At 35.8% G+C, this 21,899-nt stretch overlaps 1 protein-coding gene across 1 annotated transcript in view; it reads right to left on the reverse strand.

Annotated features, from left to right (window-relative positions):
- The window catches only part of Agtpbp1 (ATP/GTP binding carboxypeptidase 1), a 172,887-nt gene extending 151,110 nt beyond the window's left edge, over positions 1-21,777 (reverse strand). The window contains 2 exon segments of the mRNA XM_047524892.1: positions 1,046-1,110; positions 21,581-21,777. Of these exon segments, the coding sequence (XP_047380848.1) occupies positions 1,046-1,077 (32 nt within the window). The 5' untranslated portion in view covers positions 1,078-1,110; positions 21,581-21,777.
- Between the last annotated feature and the right edge of the window lie 122 nt (positions 21,778-21,899).

Genomic DNA, 21,899 nt, shown 5'->3' on the forward strand with positions numbered 1-21,899 from the left:
AAGAGTTTAGCTAATCAGTGGAAATACATTACTTATTTGACCCAACTGAAAAAAAGCTGGTATTCCTTTTTAAAACACAAATGCACACACAAAAAATGCCATGTTTCTTTCCTATAGAAATTATACAAGAAACTATACAAGAACATTAACGATATAATTTGCTATGGTGTCTCACATTTACACAGTTAATAAACGGAAAACCTATCAATTTAAGGAACAAAACTTATCTAAATAAACTCATGTATACTATTCAGAATTAATTAAAGCATATCTATAAATGCAAAGTTGCATATATGTAAACATAAAATACAACACTACTAACAAAGCAGAAACTTTGATTATTATCAATATTAATAAGCTGCAATTTACTAAGCCAGTCAGGTACTATTTAATCTTCACAACAGTATAATAGCACTACCATTAAAATAATTTCACAGATGAGAAAACTAAGCCAATAACAAAAGTAAGCAATTGTTCAAAATTGTACATTAAGAAAATTCCAAGAATCAATCACATTTCACTGACTTTTAACTGAAAGAAATAAATCCAACAAAGAGGATATAAAGTGCTTTAACTCAAAGGTCAGTTAAACTTTTTCTGTAATGGGCCACTCAGCATATATTTTAGGCATTATAGGCTAAAGTCAATGTCACAACCACTCAACCTGGCAATCATAGTTGTACAAAGGCAGCCACAGACAACGTGTAAATGAAAAGGTAGAGCTGTGTTTCAATAAAACTTTATGTACACTGAAAATCAATTTTCATATAATTTCATGTCCCAAAATATTATCATTTTAAATTTTTTAACCATTTAAAAATGTAAAAACTATTCTTAGACCACTGACCATACAAAAATTGGAGGTGGGCCAGATATGACCCACTGGTCATTTACTGAGTCCCACTTTAACTAAAAAGTATCAATAAAATATAAAAATAACATACTACTTACTTAAACATAAATATTTTAAAGTACTCAGTTTCAAGTAATTGTGTCATGTATTAGTTCTGTAATTTATACATATTAATATTCAGAATTATGGTACCTTTTCTCTGGTATCACTTTCAACTTGCTCATCTTGAGTTACTTCATTTCACCATTGCAGATAATCTACAAGAAAAATGTTAATAATATTAAATACTTAAACCATTTTGTTTTCCATACATTAGATGTCATAAAAGTCATACAACTGAAAGATTACATTATGGGCAACCTAACACTGAAAACCAAAAGAGAATGAGCCTTATATAATTCTGGCAGATCCCTTGAGGGTGCAATGTGTGACTAATAAAATATTAAAACATTATCCAAATCATGGAACCACAAAAAAGCAGAAATCCATTGGATGCAGTGGCGCACACCTATGATCCCGGCGCCCTAGGAGGTGAGACAGGAGGATCGAAAATTCAAGGCCAGCTTCACCAATTTGGCGAGACTCTGTCTCAAAATAAAAAATAAGAAAGAGCTAGGGTCATAGCTCAGTAGCTTAGTGACCCTGGGTTCAATCCCTAGTACCAAAAAAGTAAAGCAGAAACAAAGCACAACCATTTATGATCACAGTGTAAAGATTTCTTTTGAAACAGTTCAAATCATCATTCCTTTTCTAAATTCCTCCTTAAAGTCCTCAAACCAATCACAACATTCTATGACTAGTATACTTACTGTTCACTATTCACAAAGTAGCCCTATGCTCATAAAAATGTGTGATTATCTGTAAGAGAACTTTTAAATTAGTAATATCTTATTTAGACAGAGTAAAAAAAACTTCTGTAACATTATCTTATTGAATGAGCTCACTACACATTTTCCTGTAGTCAACAGTTTTCATCTTTGTAAAGTATTCATTATTTTCTTTAAACAATCTTATCTTGATTCACACAAGTTTTAAAACTTTTCAGATTTACTTTGCAACTATTCACCTAAAAATACCCTGAATCGGTTTAATTTAATACACCAATGCTTACTGAAGCAGAATTTTGCAGCATTACTAGAAAATGAAAAAAAAATCACTGAGAAGTTAACAAATGAATGACATTTACACAATATTTATTAATGCTGCATTTAAAGGAAAACATAACATGCAAAAAAGCAGATTTCAAATTATTTCACTTAGATTCAGAAGATGCAAGAATTCTGAATGTTCTCTTCAAAACTAAACTTTTCAGCAAAATACAGTTTTTTGTATTCTCATACAAAATGAAATATGTATTTAAAAGTATGTAAAAAAATATGAGGGCTATTTTTAAAGTCAATGAGAGATTTTAAATTGGTCTCTTCTTTTCTTTGACTTGTTTTTTAAAGGACTACAAAGTCAAATTAACTTTTTCCAATTTTCAAATTAAGAATCATATGCCCAAAGAGAGAAAAAAAAAACAATTTTATGTGCTTTCAAATGTTGTTACTGCCATAAACAGAAAATTGTTTCTACTTGTTGAAAGATATGACTTTCTCTAAATATATTATTAACAGCATGTCACATGGAAAGTTCACTGTGAATTTTATTAGTTGAAAAGATTAATGTTGGGTACTTCTATCATAGCCAACTGTATTTCAACAGTTAAATGATTTGAACTTGCAGTTCATAATAAAATGCTTAGCCATAGGCATTCCTCTCCTCTCCTTCCTGAAACTGGATTAAAATAGACAGTAAAGAAATAAAGTTATGTTTAAGGTCACACCAACAAGAAAGGAAATTAAGAGGAAACTCTGTCCAGAAGAACCCAGGAAACTGGGAACCCAGAGACTCAAAAATTCCAAAGCTAAGTTAAACTCTGTTGTGAATATCATCCTCCTTCTCAATATCTCCATGCCCCAACCATCATAGAAAATGATCAATAAGGGCTGGGGAGATAGCTCAGTCAGTAAAGTGCTTGCCTTGCAAGCATAAGGCCTCAGGTTCGATTCCCAGCACCACCAAAAAAAAAAAAAAAGAAAAAAAATGATCAATAAGCAGGCATCTGGTTCTGGCAAATAATCTTCACTAAAGGAACTGATCACCTCAAAGAATCCTGTTTTCTGGAACTTGTACTCCAGGAAAAGGCCAGCACTCACTCTTACACCCTAGAACCAAGCTAGTGTACTGCTTATACTCTGCTTTTTATTGCTAAAGACAGAACACTTCAGAGAAAAGGAAAAACTTTGTTATGAAAGTGTGGGGTAACAGAAAGAGCAGGCACCTAGAAGCAGAAGTGCTGGATTTCAACAAGTGTATGGCTTTGCCAAACAAATATGACAAAGTGAGAGGGGACAAAGAAGCTGAGAGAGTATGCCAAGAAGTAATTTTAACAATTGACAATAGAATTTAGATATAATCTACTTTTCCCCCTTTATTAGATCATTTGAAAAACTTTGTTATGAAAGTGTGGGGTAACAGAAAGAGCAGGCACCTAGAAGCAGAAGTGCTGGATTTCAACAAGTGTATGGCTTTGCCAAACAAATATGACAAAGTGAGAGGGGACAAAGAAGCTGAGAGAGTATGCCAAGAAGTAATTTTAACAATTGACAATAGAATTTAGATATAATCTACTTTTCCCCCTTTATTAGATCATTTCTATCATCATAAAATCATGTTGTTATTTCTATGTCTTAGGGGGGCAAAAAATCTTTCAGGCTCCCATGCTCCAATTCAGCTACCGTCTCTTTCCTCCTAAAGCAGTAACTTCTTCACATTGTTGGGTCCTCCTCTTTCCACTCTCTCTTATATTCATTTAAATCAGGCTTTCCCCTCCCCACTTCAACACTGCTCTTGTTAGTAACAATGACCTCTATGTCACTAAATCCAATTGTCATTTACTAGTCATCTTACTTATCCTCTCAGCAGCATTTGATACACTGACCCTCTCTTTTAAAATATTTTCTTCATTGGGCCATACTCTGTTTTCTACCTACCTCAATGGAAATTTCTAAGTTGCCTTTCCTAGAAGAACCAGGAGTCAGTTCTATCTTGTCCTCTTCAAATCAGTCTCTTACTTTGTGATCACATCTAGTTTTAAGACTACTCAAACACATGCACTTGATCTCTAATAATATCACAAACTTAACAAATCACAGATCTCTTGATATTCCCTTCTACATCTGATTAAAAGACAATTCATTTGCCCTACTGCTCAAAACCTTGGCTTCATCTTTGTGTCCTATCTCAAAACCCATATACAATCCAGCATGAAGTCCTAATAATTTTACTTTCAAAATATATCCAAAATCTGATCATTACCTACAAGCATGGTCCTGTCACAGTTTTCATTAGTCTCCCTTCTACCTTTGGCAGGCTAGGATATATTTTCAACACAACATTCTGAGTGATTCTTTTAAAATCTTGGGTGGAAATCTTGTCACCACTGTGCTCTAAGCTCTATAGTGCTATTTCAACGGGCAGCTCTTACCTTCCTTGACCTCATCGCCTACCTACAACTCCATTCATTCATTCTACGGACAGGCTTCTTGGCATTCCTCCAACATGCCAGGCTCACTCTCACCTCAGTGCCTTTGCTCAACCTATTCCTTTGGTCCAGAATGTTCTTCTACCAGAAAATTCACTGACCAACTCTCATCACTTCCCTAGATCAGGCATTATCTTTTCAATAGGGCCCATCCCAAGCATCCTATTTAATATTGTAAACTACCTCTGGACTTTCATATACCCATCATCTCTTGCCTACTCTGTCTTCTTCCAGAGTACTTACTGCCTTCTCATACAGGATGATTCAAAAATAGCTAAAAACTTTTTGCTAAGGCCTGAATATAAATGTCTCCACTTCCTGCACTCCACATACACCCCCAAAATTAATATATTGACATCTTAACCAAAAGGTAATAGCATGAGGGGCAAGAGCCTTTGGGAGGTAATTAGATCATTAGTTAAAGTCCTCAGAAAAGGTAATGTCCTTATTAAAAAGTTCCTAAGAGCTTGCTTGCCCCTTCCACCATATGAGTATAAAGTGTAAGATGGAGCCATCAATGAACCAGGAAACAGGCCCTCACCAGATAACAGAATGTACTAGATCATGGATGTCCCAGCCTCCAGAACTGTGAGAGAAAAAAAATTATTTTGTTTATAAGCTCCCTAGCTTAAGGAATTTTGTTTTAGCAGTCAAATGTACTAAGACAATTTGGAAAATTGTTATTGCTGACTGGTTATACGTGAACATGTATCAAACCCAATTTTTAAGGAAAAAATTTCTTTCTGTAAACTTACAAATATTCAATATATTTACCATAATACCACATACATCAATTTTGTCATCTAATTCACCCCAGAACCTTAGCAGTTTATCACCCAAAGACTACAAAAACAACCACAATCAATTCCTTTATTTCCTGAAAGTTCTAATAAAAGAGTGGTAGAAATCCAAATCTTAATATATCCATACTAGTTATGATTTAATATCTAGTAGTTCAGTGATTACTACTTAACTCTTTTTAATCATCCTATAAGCTAGATTACTTAACAATATATAGTGTTATCTTTCTTCACTAGAATTTAAACTGTATGAGAGCACAGATCTTTGTTTTGCTCACAAAATGCCTGCAAAGTACCTTAGAACAGTGCCAACATATTGTAGGTACTAAGTACATTTTTGAATGACAAATGCTTTTAAAGTTTTCCATTAAGAAAGTTTTACCACACAAATAAGCAAGAAAATCTTCATTTTTAAAATCAAATAATATGGTAGATATGGTATACTGGCATACAATATCTATACCAATAAAGTGTCTTCCTGTATTAGAGAGAGGAAAAGCATTTGCCAGACTTGTGCAGCTACAGTTTTAAATGATTTAAGTTCACCAATCTCATAATTTATGAGAGATTCGGAGGAAGGAAAGTCAGACAAAGGTTGCCTGACTCCATTAGCTAACACAAATATAGTCATGTATATTTGTCTATAAATGTACACAGAAATTCTAGAGTTTGTTGTTCCACCTAGCATCCTCATTTAAAGAAAAAAAAAATTTTTTTTTTAATTTTTATGCACCAAGCAATGGCAGTATCCACAATAAGTCAGTTTTGTTAGAAATCAGGCACAGGGAATAGTGCATAGTACGACTATACCCACAGTTATAAAGGCAGGCTTTGTAATTGGAGGTTGCATTGCACAGGAGTGAGATGGAAAAAGCAAGGCCCTGATTTCCTCACAAGTCATCTTCAAAAAATTGTTTCTACCATTCCCTACACCAACCAGGTTCAGAAGTTGCTAACTCCTCCCCCAAAAGCATTCCAGCAAACCCCTGCAATATGCCTGAATATGACTGATATATATATATATCTTTCTGATGTGGCAGGAATAAGCACCCAAAAAAGCCTCCTTCAATGGTGTTGCTTGCCTCTTCATGATTTCTAACTAGAACTAAGCAAAAGAATCCTCAATGGGCAGGTAACACCAAGATGAGCTATACTTTCCTTTTCCTGATTTCTATAGCAAATTGAGCAAAAGAACCCCAGGCTAACTGGTAACAGGAGGAGGATGGGAGGCTGATGAATGACAGACTCTCCCTCTCAAATGTCCTCCCTTGACTTCCCTTATGCAATGCCAACTACTTTAGAAAAAGCAAGTAAGGTCTAGTAGTGTAACAGATAATTGAAGGGAAATTTTAATTCTAATGAAAAAATGTTTACGCTTTACAACTCTGTCACCCTCTGATTCTCAATGCTTTCCTACAAGTGGAACATCTGAAATCCAAAAATCCAAAACTTTTTAAGTGCCAGAATTTCAGATATGGGGGTGTGAAGAATTTTGGATTTTCATTAACAAGTAGTGTCTACACAAATCTACCAAAATAAAAAAAAAAAAGTACAAGGAACTGTATCATAAAAACTTTTTTGTGTATATATGTGTGTATGATTCTCATTTAGTTCTTTGTTATGCCCTTACATCTTAAATGTTAACATCGATATTTTACAATACCCAATAATTTAAGTGACAATTTTTGAAGAGAAAGCCAACAGATAATTCTGGTAAGTTAGTCATGGAGAACTGTATCTTGTGAATCATTTCACTGCAGCAGTGCAACATAAGACACATTTTTAAATCTTTACCATGTAAACTATTTATCAATGGGTTTACATTCACCATGATTGACCTATTTTACACTCCCACCAAAGTAAAAGGATTCCAATTTCTCCACTCCTTATCAACACTTGTTATATTTTACCCATTCTAGCAGATGTGATTCTGATTTGCATTTCCCTAGTGACTAATACTGTTAAGCATCTTTTCATGTGTTTATTGCCCATTTGTATAACTTTGAAGAAATGTCTGTTCAAATTCTTTACCCATTTTTAGATTGTTTTTATGCCTAGCAATTCCACTTTAGGTATTCTGAAAGTAACTGAACACATGAATGTGAACAGATATCCTACACTAATGTTCAAAGCAACATTATGCACATTAGCAAAAAGGTAGAAACAACCCAAGTGTCCAAGAACTGCTGCACAGATGAATGGACAAACGAAATGGCATGTAATTAGGATGGAATATCATTCAGCCATAAAAAGACCTAGAGTTCTGATACATCTACAACACAGATGAACCTTAACATTATGCTAAGCAAATTAAAGATCTATGAGTTAAGACATGAAACCATAAAACTCCTAGAGGAAAATATAGGAAAAAAGTTTCTCAACACTGTTTTGGCAATGATTTTTTGGATATGATACCAAAAACAGGCAACAGAAGCAAAATAAGCAAGTCTGCATCAAATTTAAAAATATGCACATGGCAATCAACAAAATGAAAAGGCAGTCAATGGATTGGGAGAAAATACTTACCAATCATAAAGAGTTAATACATAGTAAATAAGGAAATCACACAACTCAATAGCCAAAAAATAATAGTTAACAAACTAATTTTAAAATATTGGTAAAAGACCTGAATAAACATTTCTCCAAAGACAAAAAATGGTCAACAGGTTTATAAAAAGATATTCAAGGGCTGGGGTTGTAGCTCAGTGGTAGAGCACTTGCTTAGCACTGGATTAGATCCCCAACACCACATAAAAATAAATAAAAAAATAAAGGTATCGTGTTCATCTGCAGCTAAAAATATTTTTTTAAGTTTTTTTTAAAAAGGCATCTAACATCACTTACAGAGAAATGCAAACCACCATGATATAACCTCATACCCATTAAGATAGGCTATTATTAAAAAGACAAGAGACATTATTTCATGATTCTGTCAGGGTATAAAGATCAAGAGACTGGTCTAGCCACTAATAGGTAGAGCTGGTGCAGACCATAGTAGATTCAATGTAGTCCACATCTAGCAAGTACAGCAGGAGGTTCCTAATCACCATAGTCTCCTGACACCAACAATTTCCTTAATTTGAAACAGTGCCGTTACAGAAAAAAAGCTTTACGAGCAATTTCACAACTAGAAATTGCTTCTGAATCATGTAAGTGATAACACCTTCCTTAGTTCCCTGGTTCTGTGCTAAGGTTTTGGGAGTCCCTGCTTAAAGTTCAACCTAGAATCTCTTTCTTCAAATCTCCCAATGATTCTATAAGCCACTTAATACTTGTGCCAGATATTGACTTATTGCCACTCATCTCCAAATACATCCTTTTTGTCAGCTCTGTGAAAATGGTTTTGTGCCCTTTACATATTTTTTCTTTGCCAACTGGCAAGATGTTAAGCTTTTTCAGTAGAGGGCACTGGAAAGACATTGCAGGGAAAGGGATTTAACCTCCTGCTTCCAGGGTACAAGCAGGCAAGTCTTCTCCAGGGGCCTATTCCTGCACCAAGGAAGACTCTCCATCATCAGGCTTCTTTAGCACATATATCTTCATCAACAAGAGCCCAGTCAACTTTGTAACACAGTGCCTCTGAGGAGACATTGCCCCATAAACAGCATTCCCTAGGACCCTGAAAGGCAGATAACAAATTCCACTAGAAACTCACCATAGCTAGTAGTCTCAACCTTGGCCCTTACCAATGAAGTCTAGATCTTACAAGTGGAAAAGAACCCTACCTCAAGCTGGGGACAGGGAGGGGGAGTCACTGTGTCACTGCTCCTTAGAACTGCTATTCCTATAGCCTTTAGAATTATCCTAACCCGTCACTCATACATCTTTCATTCATCCAATTCCCTGTTACAGTCAGTAATTCTTTATATTCTTTCCCTGTTAAATTACTATGTGGCTTCTGCTCCCTCATTGAACCCACAGTAGTACATCCTAACAATGTTTTAAACTAGTAGCCATTAGTAATTCCTCTGGGTTTATTTCCATTTTTAATTGGTTCATATTAGTTATGCACATTAGGATTCATTTTGACATAATTATAAATGCATGGAATATAATTTCCTCTAATTCAATCCCAGTACTTCCCTTACCCTTTTCTCTTCCCTCCCCCTGGTTCCCTTTCCTCTCTTCTACTTATCTTTGTGCTACTTACTTAGTTTTTTTTTTTTTTAATTAATATCTTGTGGATATACATAATGGTGAGACTCAAAGTAGTATATGTATATAAGAAAGTTAGGTCAGATTCAGAAATCCATTGTTTTTTTCCTTATCCCATCCCTACTCCCTCTCCCTCAATCCCCTTACTCTACTCCAGTGATCTTTCTTCTATTTTGATGTAATTTCCTACCTCCCCTCATTTCTTTTCTCTCTCTTTTTCTTTAATTTCTTTATTTTAGACTAGCTTCTAACATACCACAGAAAACATTCAACCTTTGACTTTCTGGGTCTGGCTTATTTCACTTAGTATGAGAGTTTCCAATTCCATCCATTTATCAGCAAATGACATAATTTCATTCTTTGTGGCTGAGTAATACTCCATTGTGTACATACACCACATTTTCTCTATCTATTCATCTATTAAAGGGCACTGAGGTTGGTTCCATAGCTTGGCTACTGTGAACTGTGCTGCTATACACACTGATATGGCCACATTCCTATAGTATGCTGATTTTAAACCTTTTGTAAATCCTGTTTTGAAGGTAGAGTAAATTCTTTCTCTACAAATGAATCTCCTGTTTTCCTTTCAAATAAAAGATTTGGACACAATATAGAGGGTGGCAGAACACTAGCCTCAGAAATGAGATAAAGCTGTGACATTGATGTTTTTTTAATTAGGAAGTGACATTAATCACACTTTGCCAAAGTTAAGTTCTACTACTAACAATTATTTTCTCAGGTCAACCTATGAAATACTTTAATACCATTCCTGTTACACTTAACCTCTCTTTTCTAATACCCTCCACTGATAAAAGTTTAGATACTACTTGACAACCACTAGAACAGTTGTATAAGAAAAAATAGATAATAACAAGTGTTAGCAAGAATGAGGAGACATTGGAACCCTTCTACTTTGCTGATGAGAAAGTGAAACAGTGTAACTGCTTTGAAAACAGTCTAGCAGTGCCTCAAAAATGGTCATATGACTCAGCTATTCATCCCAAGTATATACTCCCCAAATTTTTAACTTATGTCCAATGACTCAGCTGTCATTCCAAGTACATAACCCCCCAAATTTTTAACTTTTGTCCACATAGAAACATCTGAAAGTTAATAGCAGCATTATTCATAATAACTGAAAAGAAAAAAAAATCCAAATGTACATCCACCAATGAATGGATAAATAAAACATGGCATATACTATTATTATGTGGTGATATAAATAAAGTACTGACACAGGCTACCTGAATGAAACTTGAAAACATTTTGAAGAGAAGACACACTAGGTCACATCATTACATAATTCAATTTATATGAAATATCTGAAATAGATAAATCTATAGAAACAGAAAGTAGGTGAGTAGTTGCCTAGGAATAGGGGAGACATGGAGGTTGAAAGGTAGGACCTAAAAGGTACATGGTTTATTTTGAGGGTAATAAAAATGTTCTAAAATTGACTATGGTGATGGTCACAAAGTTCTATATACTAAAAGCATATTTAGCATGGGTAAATTGTATTGTATGTAAGTCAGAACTCAATGAAACCTTTTTTAAAAACAGCGTATACAGAAACTTTCACAATTCAATCATTCCTAAACTAAGGTTAGGTAGGAACTTGTGCTACCTCAGTGCCTGCTTCCCATGTAAGACTATATAATGCTCTTTCATAAAAGCAAAACCAAAAGCCTTTAGAGATGTACTTTGAGTTATTTAGCCACCAAAGTTAAAAAGCTGCACTGAACATCCATAATGTCACATAGCAATCCATGGTACACACTTTCCTAGTGGGTAGGGTTGACTTTTATATACTTAAAGGTGGAATGTATAGACTGGAATTAAATGTGGTAATTTGACCTTACCAAAAAATCATAAAAGCAGTATCAACCTACTTTAGCTGCCTACATCTAAGAAAAAGCAAGCAATCTTGACAAATCCAGTATAAAAATAGTACAAATTTTAGATTTTCTGAATTTTTGAGATTATCCTGATCTTTGTTCTCAACTAGAGCTAGCTTCAGACCACACAGGAATCTAAAAATTGAAACTATTCTCACTGGCTTAAGTCTGAAATTAGGCTAATCAGTCAGAGAGTAGGTGCATATGCACACACCTTCGAAATTCCATACACTCCAGAGGTCCTAATTTTCATTCTGGGGGTTAAAAAAAAAAAAAAAAAAAAAAAGTCAGAAAAGAAATTCTGACACTCTAAATAAAGTTAAAAATTATATATTCTAAATTCATAAATACCTCAAATTTGCATGTTTTTAAACTGTGTGTGTGTGTGTGTGTGTGTGTGTGTGTGTTTTGAAGAGATGAAGTTGTGTTGCCCAGGTGGCCTTGAACTCCTGGACTCAAGCAATTCTCCTGCCTCAGTCTCCTGATTAGTTATAGATGTATATCACCATCCCTGGCTCTAAACCTTTTTAAGTCAGAAAACTACTTTAAAAAAAAAAAAAAAAGAGGAAGGAAGGAAGGGAGGGAAGGAGGGAGGGAAAAGAAAAAACCTATACACAGCTCACACTGGAAAGTTCAATCTAAATCTTTTAAATACAACTTCAGGAAAGATAATTCCCTTTTGACTTTCCTTGCTTAAACAACTTGGTCCAGTTCGCATTCCACCAGAACAGCTCCACTATTTTACTCTCTTCTGTTTACAAATGGATCTCCCTGCAAGATATCAAGACACAAAAAGTTTCCACTCTTTAAAACCTTGTGTGAAATATTACTCTAAGTACAGTGATGACCTTTACTGTTAAATATTAGAATTGTTATTACTGAAGTGAGTGTGGTCAACTGGGGAAAACAATGTAGTTCAAGATTTCTGTAGATGGTTCCACCAGGGAGGATAGAAAAAGTACACTGAAAAGGCAACATCTCTTGTAAGTTTCTCTAAATGTTTCAAGGAAATCACTTGGAGAACACATTCAAATGGAGCTGCTAGTCCTCCACACTGACCAGGTCAATGTAATAGAAAACTACAAATCCTGATTACTTAAGAAATGTCTCAAAGAAGATGCCACAGCACTGGCAACGTCATTAAATTAAAAGTGAGAGCATGTGAAGGAGAGAGGCAAAAAACAACTGTAGTTGTAGCAACAGACAAATTATTACCTCAGTCTAGCATTTAATCTAAGACAAAAACAACATATTGGTGATAGTTTGTTTTTGTCTGTCTGTTTTTTTGTTTTGGGTACTAGGGAATGAACCCAGGCACAAGCAACACTGAGCCACATTCCCAGCACCACCACCCCCCATTTTTTAAATTTTTTTTTAATTTTTTAATTATTTTGAGACAGGGTCTCACTAAGTTGCTTAAGGCCTTGCCAAGTTGCTGAGGCTGGCCTCAAACCTGCTATCCTGCTGCCTCAGCCTCCAGAGTCTCTGAGATTACAGGTATATGACCCCACACCTAGCTGGAGATGGTTTATATTAACCGTGTCTAAATTATTATATTAAGGTACACTTTTCATCTAGTTACCTTATTCCTGTAACACTCAATGATTATGTTATAAATGTTTAGGCCAGTATGAAAACAGACAAATTAACTTCACCTATATTATTGACATTAATTTTATGAAAAAGAATAAATGTATAGAAAGCATACATCTTACACTTTTCATGATCATACACTCTCCATAGACTCAAAGAAGCCTGGACGGTTCACACATGAGTCCACAAAAAAGATACGCAGACACATACAAAAGATATAATTTATTTTGACATATGACATTTTAATTTTAGTACAAATGAATGGGATCTTACTGTTAGGGGACCAGAATCTAATTATTCCTCAATTTAGTTAAGTAACTTATTTAAAATAATTTTTCCAAAAATCCAGATTTCAACTATTTTAGACTTAACAAGTCAAATTTTCTAAGTCTACATATAGGTCATAGATGAGATTAAAATTCTTACCTTGAAACAAACATTTTCTTTGACTTTAACATATGATAGGGACCTTAAATAACTGAATTTTTTAAGGAAAGTACCATAGCCTAAAGCCAGCTCTAATATCCCAATTAAAATCAAAATATACAGGATACTAGGAACAAAAAAAAAAAAAAAGCAGTAGGCATGCAGAAAAAAGTAGTAAAATAACAGAAATAAATTCCTCCTTATCAATTACATGTAAATGAATGGAATCTGCCAATCAAGACAGAGATTGACAAAATAGATAATTAAAAAAATAACCCAACTTTATGCTATCTGCAAAAAACTGCATTCAGATCCAAAGGTACAAATGAGTTTAAAAGAGAAAACCAAATTCATGCAAATAGTAATCAAAAGAGGGTAGGAATGTCTGTACTAATATCAGGGAAAATAGGCTTTAAATTTTAAAAGTTTTAAAGATTTAACTGCTGGCAATGTTATTTCTCTTCGCTTTAGACTACAGGTGTTATTCAACAATGTTTATCATACAAACAAACAATCTTCTATGACCTCAAAACAAGAGGTGAGCAGTCAGTAAGAAAAGGAAAACTGGAAAATTCACGAATTTGTGGAAATTAAACCACAAATTCAAAGAAGAAATCCATGGGAAATTAGAAAATACTTAAAGGTGAACGAAAGCAAAATCATTACATAACAAAATATAGAACAGAGCAAAATCAGAGGGAAATTTCTAGCTATAAACAAGTACTTAAAAAAGAAGCAAGTGGGCTGGAGGTGTACCTCAGTGGTAGAGCACTTGCCCAGCGTGTGTGAGGCACTGGGTTCAATTCTCAGCACCACATACAAATAAATGAATAAAATCTATCAACATTAAAAAATATATTTAAAAAATAAAAGAAGAGCTCAAATCAACAGCCTAACTTCGCATACTAAGAACTAGGGAAAAAAAACTAAATTCAAACTAATAGAAAAAAGGAAATAAAGACTAGAGCAAAAATAAAGACTAGAATAAGAAAGTCAGCCTAAAGTTGGTTCTTCAAAACAATTAATAAAATCGGAAAATTCTTAGCAAGATTAAGGGAAAAAAACACAAAATTACTGAAATGTTGGCAGAGATAGCACTAAGGATTCTACAGAAATAAAAATTCTTACAAAAGTACTATGAATAATTGTATGCCAACAAACTATATAACCTAAATAAAATGGACAAATTTCCAGAAACACAAAACCTATCAAGAATAAATCACAAAGAAACAGAAATACAGACTTCTAACCAGTAAGGAGACTGAATCAGTAATCAAAACTCTCCTGATAAAATCTCCTGAACCTGGTGACTTCACTGGCAAGTTCTAACAAATACTTAAAGAACATTAATCTTTCAAAATATCTTCCAAAAAAGTGAAGATGAAGGAACACTTCCTAACTTATTCTATAAGGTCAACACTGCCCTAATACCAAAATTAAACAGACACCACAAGCAAAAATCACAAACTAATATTGATCACTAATGCAAAAATCCTCAACAAAATACTAGCAAACCAAATGTAACAAAATAAAGCAAATCAAAATCACAATGAGGTATTACTTCACACCCATTAGGATGGTTATTACCAAAAAGGAAGAAAAAATACAGAAAATAACAAGTGTTAATGTAGAAATACTGGAACTCTGCACACTGATGGTAGGAACATACACAACATGCTGCAGTTGCTTTGGCAAACAGTAGAGTGTCTCTTAAAAAAATTTAAAATAGAATTATCGTATGACCCAAATTCCACTTCTGAGTATATATACTCAAAAGAACTGAAGGCAAGGTCTCAAAATGATATTTTTTACACCTATGTTCACAGAAAATGGTAGAAGATACCCAAGTGTCTGTTGACAGATGAATAGATGAACAAAATGTGCTATAAATATGCAATGGAATATTATTCAGTTTTAGAAAGGAAATTTCTAATTTAACATGGATGAACTTTAAAGATATTGTGTTAAATGAAACAATCCAGTCACAAAAACATAAATGTTATTTTATTACACTGATACTAATTACCAAAGTAGTCAAAAAGAAGAATGAAATGGTGAAAGAACAAGGAATGGTGCTTGTCAGAAGATAAAGAGAGAGGGAGTTATTATTTAATGGGCAGAGTTTCAGTTTGGGAAGATGAGAAAAGTTCTGGTGATAAATGGCTACATAGTTTTCACTAGGCAAAGAAAACAAACCCAGAAAGGATGCCTGCCATAAATTAATAATTTTAAAGAACTGCTGCCAAAAATACAACTCTTTAAAATTATTGTTTTGGGCTGGCTACACTGGCACCTGTAATCCCAGCTAATCAGGAGGCTGAGGCAGGAGGATCTCAAGTTCAAGGACAGTTTAGGCAATATAACCAGACTCACCCTCCATCTCAAAAAATAAAAATATTCTTTTTAGTTCTTTAAACTTCATTACATGTAGGTAGTGTTCAGATTTTTAACATTGTTCTAACACAACTCTTTAAAAACTGAAGTTCTTTTAAGAAGTGCTGTCTATATTAAACATCCTGAAGACTGCTTGACCTTGGCTGATAGAACATCCTGATTGTGCAGAGATGGAATGTTGTTGCCAACAAGACAAAATTATCCTGGACTAATATTTTAGGTCCTTCAATAGTTAATTACCTTCACTTTTGTATCTGACCTAAACTTCTCTGAAGGCATCACTAAGCTTAGCAAACCTCTAGCCTCCATCAACTGTAATGCAAAGATGTGCTGATAAATCTGAAACCTATAGAAGCAATTTCCCCACCCTGCTATACTCTGCCGACCTGATGTTTCCCACCAAATGTAACTAGTAAATGTACTGATTTACAACTTTATTTTGTTCTGTGACTGAAAGTTCATGTAACCTCTTGCACAGCAGAACATGTCATTCAGGATAACACGAATGCATGTTCTCAGACCACGGTCATTCATATTTGATTCAGAATAAACTATTTTCTTACTTCCTTTAAAGCAGAGTTGTTATTTTATGCCAATATCTTTTACGGACCTTATTACAGTTTTTCTTCACAATGCAATCTGTACCCTTACAATTTTCATAATATTAAATCAGTTTCCCCAAAAGGAAAGACACTAGAGGCAAAGATAGCAAGTGCTGGGTACCACTCTTTAGGGTTCATTCGCACCATGAATTAAGTGAGAAATTAACAGACATTAAAGAGAGGCCAACTAGCTTTTCTTTAGCTTTATGAACTGGATATTAGTTGAGCTTTTTAAATTGTGCCTTTTTATTTAATACTTAAACTCCCAATAAGATGTGATTTTAAATCACATTTGGTAGCAATGCACGACGAAATTTGAGTTTTGTCTTTAGATAATGCCATTTCAGATTACTAACTATAATCCCCTTGCATCAACAGCTGACTAAAACCATTAAGAAACCTCCCAACCTTCTGTGAACAACCCTTACTGTATTTAATTTTTTTCTTAATGAAGACTTTACCAGGATTCAAAGTCTTGGGCAAAAAATGACCAGAGATTGCCCTACCTAATCAAAGTTTTGCAGAAATCCTCGTTATGATTTAAATCCCAGTTTTGTCCATGGACCTCTGGGGTCCTGACACTCAGAGGGTACACAAGATCAAAATTATTTTTATAATATTAAGATTATATAACAATTTAAAATTACTGGCATCTTGGAACAAATTAAGGTAGTGTCACCAACTATAGTATTAATCATTATATTTTTCACCCTAAAACACCAGGAAAGGATAAAATCTAGTTTCACTTAAGAATGTTCCTGAATAATCAATAAATTGTTTATTTTATTAAATCCCAGCCCTTGAAGGTATATCTCTTACTATTCTATATGTCAAAATGGGAAGCATGCACAAAACATTTCTGCCACATACTGAATTACAATGGCTGATGGTTGCTTCACGGCAAAGAAGTTTTATAACTGAATTGAGAGTTTGAATATAGGCTTTTTTTTTTTTTCGTGAAACGCCATTTTGAAAGAATGTCTAAAAGATTATAGTTACCCATCAATAAAAAAATACAGAAAAACAAAAGATTACTGTTACCAAATGTGGGTATTCTGGCAGAGGATTTCTCATACATAATGTGAGACTGTCACTTCAAGGAAACAACTGGCAGTCATATTTGTTGCCACTGATAAAATTAAGCATTCTAGAAAAAAATCAGAACTTGGGAAAATTCATATGCACCATCATGTCTCAATCTAGACAGTTCCCCAGCAATTTGCTTCTGACAGAATGGCAGTGATAATAACAAATGTGAATTTTCTTTGGTATTGTATAATGAAATATATCAATATTTGGAAGATGTGTATAACTCAAATAACCATTATTTACAAATGACCGAGGAATGATGTCACAAAGTCAGGCATGGGTATTAACTGAACCAATATTTACAAATAGTCAAGGAATGATGTTTTGGATTCAGGCTTGGATATAAGGTCAATTCAAAGTTCAGACAAAAGGATTTTAATCTAAAGTATGAAAAAAATTAATGATATGACTTCAGATTCCACATTTCAACCAACCCTTAAGAAAGTACCACTTGTTGAGTTTTGATGGAACGTCAAACAAGACTATCTACAATTATCTGAAAAGATAATTAAAACATTCCTCCCTTTTCCAACTGTGAATTGGATATGAGGCTGGAGCTTTGCATATGTATACATCAATCTAAACAACAGATTGCAATAGGCTGAATGCAGAAGCAGCAATAATCTACCAGCATGCATTAAATTACATATTAACAACTTATTAAAAAATGAGGCTGGCGGTATAGCTCAGTGGTAGAGAATTTGCCTAGCTTATTAGAGACCACAGGTTCAACCTCTACCACTGCAAAAAGAAAAGAAAAATTCAAAGATTTACAAAAATGTAAAACAATACCACTCTTCTTACACTACATAGAGGTTTAATCCACAAATACTTTATGAGGTTCCTTGACAACTTTTTAAGCATGTAAGATTCCAGAAACCAAAAGTTTGAAAATATCTGATTTAAGAATAGAAATATAAACACAGGTTGAGTACCCCAAATCCAAAAAACCAAAATTTATAATTCTGACTCCCAGGTGGAAAATTGAAAGGCTGCAGTCGAAATGAGGCACACTATGAACATTATTTAAAATTATCTTCAGACTGTATAATGAATATATGAAACATAAATGAATGTCCTGTTTAGATTTGGGTACAACCCCCAAAATAATCTTATTAAGTATATGCAAATATTACAATTTTTTTAAAAAATGTGAAATACCTCAGGCCCCAATCATGTTGAATAAGATATATTCCACTTGTATCAGATCCACACAAACCAAGAACACACGTAAAATCGTTAATGAGGGAAAAAAAACTTTTCTAGGAAAATTGCATGAAATGAAGACAATATCAAATCAAAATTTCATTCTATACAACATCATTAAAGAAGAAAACAAAACAAAGAATGCTTAGATAAAAGTGATTTTGTATATCCTGAAAACACCATGCACTATCCTGATCAGATAAACACATATATAGCCATTAAAATTTTGATAAATAATATTTTTGATGGCAGCACATATCAAAGAAATACCAACAAGAAGCTCAAAAACAGGTGATTAAAATAGTAGCCAACACCAACATGAGGGAGACAATCCAAGGTTCTGTCAGAAGGGACAGACAAGGATACTTCAGAAGCTCTCCAGTAATATCCCAGGGCACCCAGCTCAGGCTGTAGCTGTTCTATTTAAAACTGACTTACATGTTTCAAAGGCAGGACAGTGAGACTAAGCTCTCAGCCCCAAAGGAATAAATATATAATAATGGAATTAATCTGCACTAATATGGCCTGTCAGCCTTAAGTCTCTTTTTGGGGGGGGTGGGGAGAGTACCAGGAATGGAATCCAGGGGTGCTTAACCACTGAGACACATTCCCAGCCCTTTCTTATGTTTCACTTTGAGACACTTAAATTTCACTAAATTGCTGAGGGCCTCACTAAATTGCTGAGACTGGCTTTAAACTTGTATCCTCCTGTCTCAGCCTCCTGAGTCACTGGGATTATGGGGCACAGTGCCCAGCATGAAGTCTCTTTTCAGTCTACTAGTTCTTGGAACACTGAGGAAAAGCAGTAGCAATAATAATATTTACTGAGCACTTAGTATGGGATAAGCACTGTGTGGACTAAGTATTTTACATGTATTAACTTTTAATATGCAAAATCATTTAAGGGTATATACATGGCTATCCCCACTTCCAGAGTTAAGAAAATTGAAGCACAAAGATGATAAACAACTTGCCTATAGCAAAGTCAGTACTAAAACCCAGTCAATTTAGTTGAGGCCCCGCTCCTTAGCCACCAAACTATAGAACACAGGCACACTAAGTAACCAAGAATAACATGTTAAGTTTAAAATTCAATGCTCACCCTAGACAATTTCTGTTGTTTACATAAACACCCCCTCCTTAATGAAAGCTCCTAACTTACAGAAGACAGATTTATTCATTATTATTCATGTATACTGTTCAACTTGCAGGTACTGGGGAACTTCAAGCCAGAGTAGATTTTGAAGATGAACACTGCGGTGGAGTTTTGATACAGAACACAAACTACAAAATTTCACAAGTCTTGGAGTTCCTTTCACTTATGGAGGTAAACTACTACTACACAGCAGTCTGGCCAAACTTTGAGGAATTAAAGCCTCAATTCAAGACAATTGGGAAAACCTTATAAAAATTACTTCTATAAGTTTAAATTACATTAATACATTTAATGTTTTGCAGTGGTCAAACACAGAATAGCTTTAAGCCTACCCCTTTCATTTCAGAGTTCAAGTGAGATTGCAGTTCTAAATATGTTATGAACCAATTCAAGGCAGTGCACTGAGGCTGTTATAAATGAACCTATACCTTCATTGTAGAATTTGACCCAAAAGAAGTAGAGTGGGAAACTGAACAAGTCAATAGATGAGAAACAGAGTGGATAAGACAACAGCCAACTATCTCACAATAATTCTACATAAGAAATGCTTATGTTCCAAGGCTGTGTTTGGTTTTAACATTTGGCACATGTTTTAAAATATGTACCATTTAAAGTGCCTTAAATAAATCACTTCTTTTTTGGTATACTGAACTGAAAACATTCCACAACACAATTACGAAAATAACTTCTGGCTTTCAGAGGAAAAAAAAGAATTTGTAAGAATAATTCAGACAGTAACAAAGAAAGTGATAATTCGATTTACACAAAGAAAAAGTAGTGAAAATGAGCGATCAAAAGGAAAGTCCTTTTTTAACTAAAAACTGTCATACATTAGAATTAAACACCAATACAATTTTGAGCACCTTAAGAAAAAATTGTGTGGGTGTTTTTTTCAAAACCCACAAAGAATTAGTAGTGTGTTGTCAAAGAAAATTTCCGCCAAGTGTTATCTTTGGGCACTTACTTAAGCAAGCTATAGTAAAACGGGAAATGAATTTTAAATTATCAACATTCACATCGATTACACTATGTGTTAAAACTCCATTGTAGCCTACAGTGGGTAAATGCCCAGAAAAGGAACCCAACTAATTCAAACTGTCCTGGTGCTCATAAAAAGCTTGTGAGAAAAACAAAGGTAAAGCCAAGCAAGCCTTTGCATTTTGGTACAGGAGTCCTTGAACACCAGCAACTGAGAACCCGCAACTCTGCACTGTCATCTAGGGTGATTTGGTTCAGGTTCCAATCAACCCCACAAGGGGAGAAGCTGTAAACACAGAACACACTTCAGCGCAATCACCCGGCTCGTGGAAACAAACACGACCATCGCCAATGGCAGAAATCCCATCTTGCTGGCTCTCGGCTGGGTACCCTAGGGTTCCCAAAGCACAGGGAAACGCGACGCGGCGGCGGGCTCACAGCGGGGCGGGGCGGGGCGGGGACCCGGCGCTGGCCCCCAGCCCCACCGCCCCTCCTCGGGACCCGCGCGGCATCGCGGCGACCGGCGCTGGACCGGAGAGAAGGACCCCTTCACCGGGAATAAAGGTGAGGGTAGCGGGTGTCCAAGGGGCGGGGATAAGGGGTGGCGTTTTCCAAACACCAGGCAAAGCACCAAGCCATCAGGGGTTTCCCTCAAGATCCAGTCCAACTCCCCGCCCCGCAAAAAAAACATGCGTTACACAATCTGTCAGGTGAGGGGCTAAAGGGCTCGGGGTCTCTCCCCCAGCCGGGGACGCCGCAGCCCGCCGCTCCCGCGGCCCGGAGACAGCGGAGGGGCGGTCGCCCGCCCGCCTGGCCGGGACGCACGGACGGCGGCGGGGACGCTTACCGGCTCAGGATGGGGCGCTGGCGGGGACTGCGCAGAGCCGCCGCTCCAGGCTCGGCACCCGGCTTCGCGCCGTCAGCACCGGTGGCTGCTCGCTGGACGCACGGCGGATCCTTCGCCGCCCGCCGCCCGGTGTTTTCATACAAACCCCGGTGGCAGAAGAGGCGGAGGCGGCGGAGGCGGCGGCGGAACCTGTCCGCATCCCGGGCAACGTCAGCGCGGCGCCCCGCCCACCGCACGCTCCGACCAGCCAGCTCGGGCGGGGCGCGTGCGCAGGATGGGCGGGCTTCGGATGGGCGGGGCCGCGGGAGTCCGGGAGCGC

Source organism: Sciurus carolinensis, chromosome 14 (genome assembly GCF_902686445.1).
Source record: "Sciurus carolinensis chromosome 14, mSciCar1.2, whole genome shotgun sequence".
NCBI lineage: Eukaryota > Metazoa > Chordata > Mammalia > Rodentia > Sciuridae > Sciurus > Sciurus carolinensis.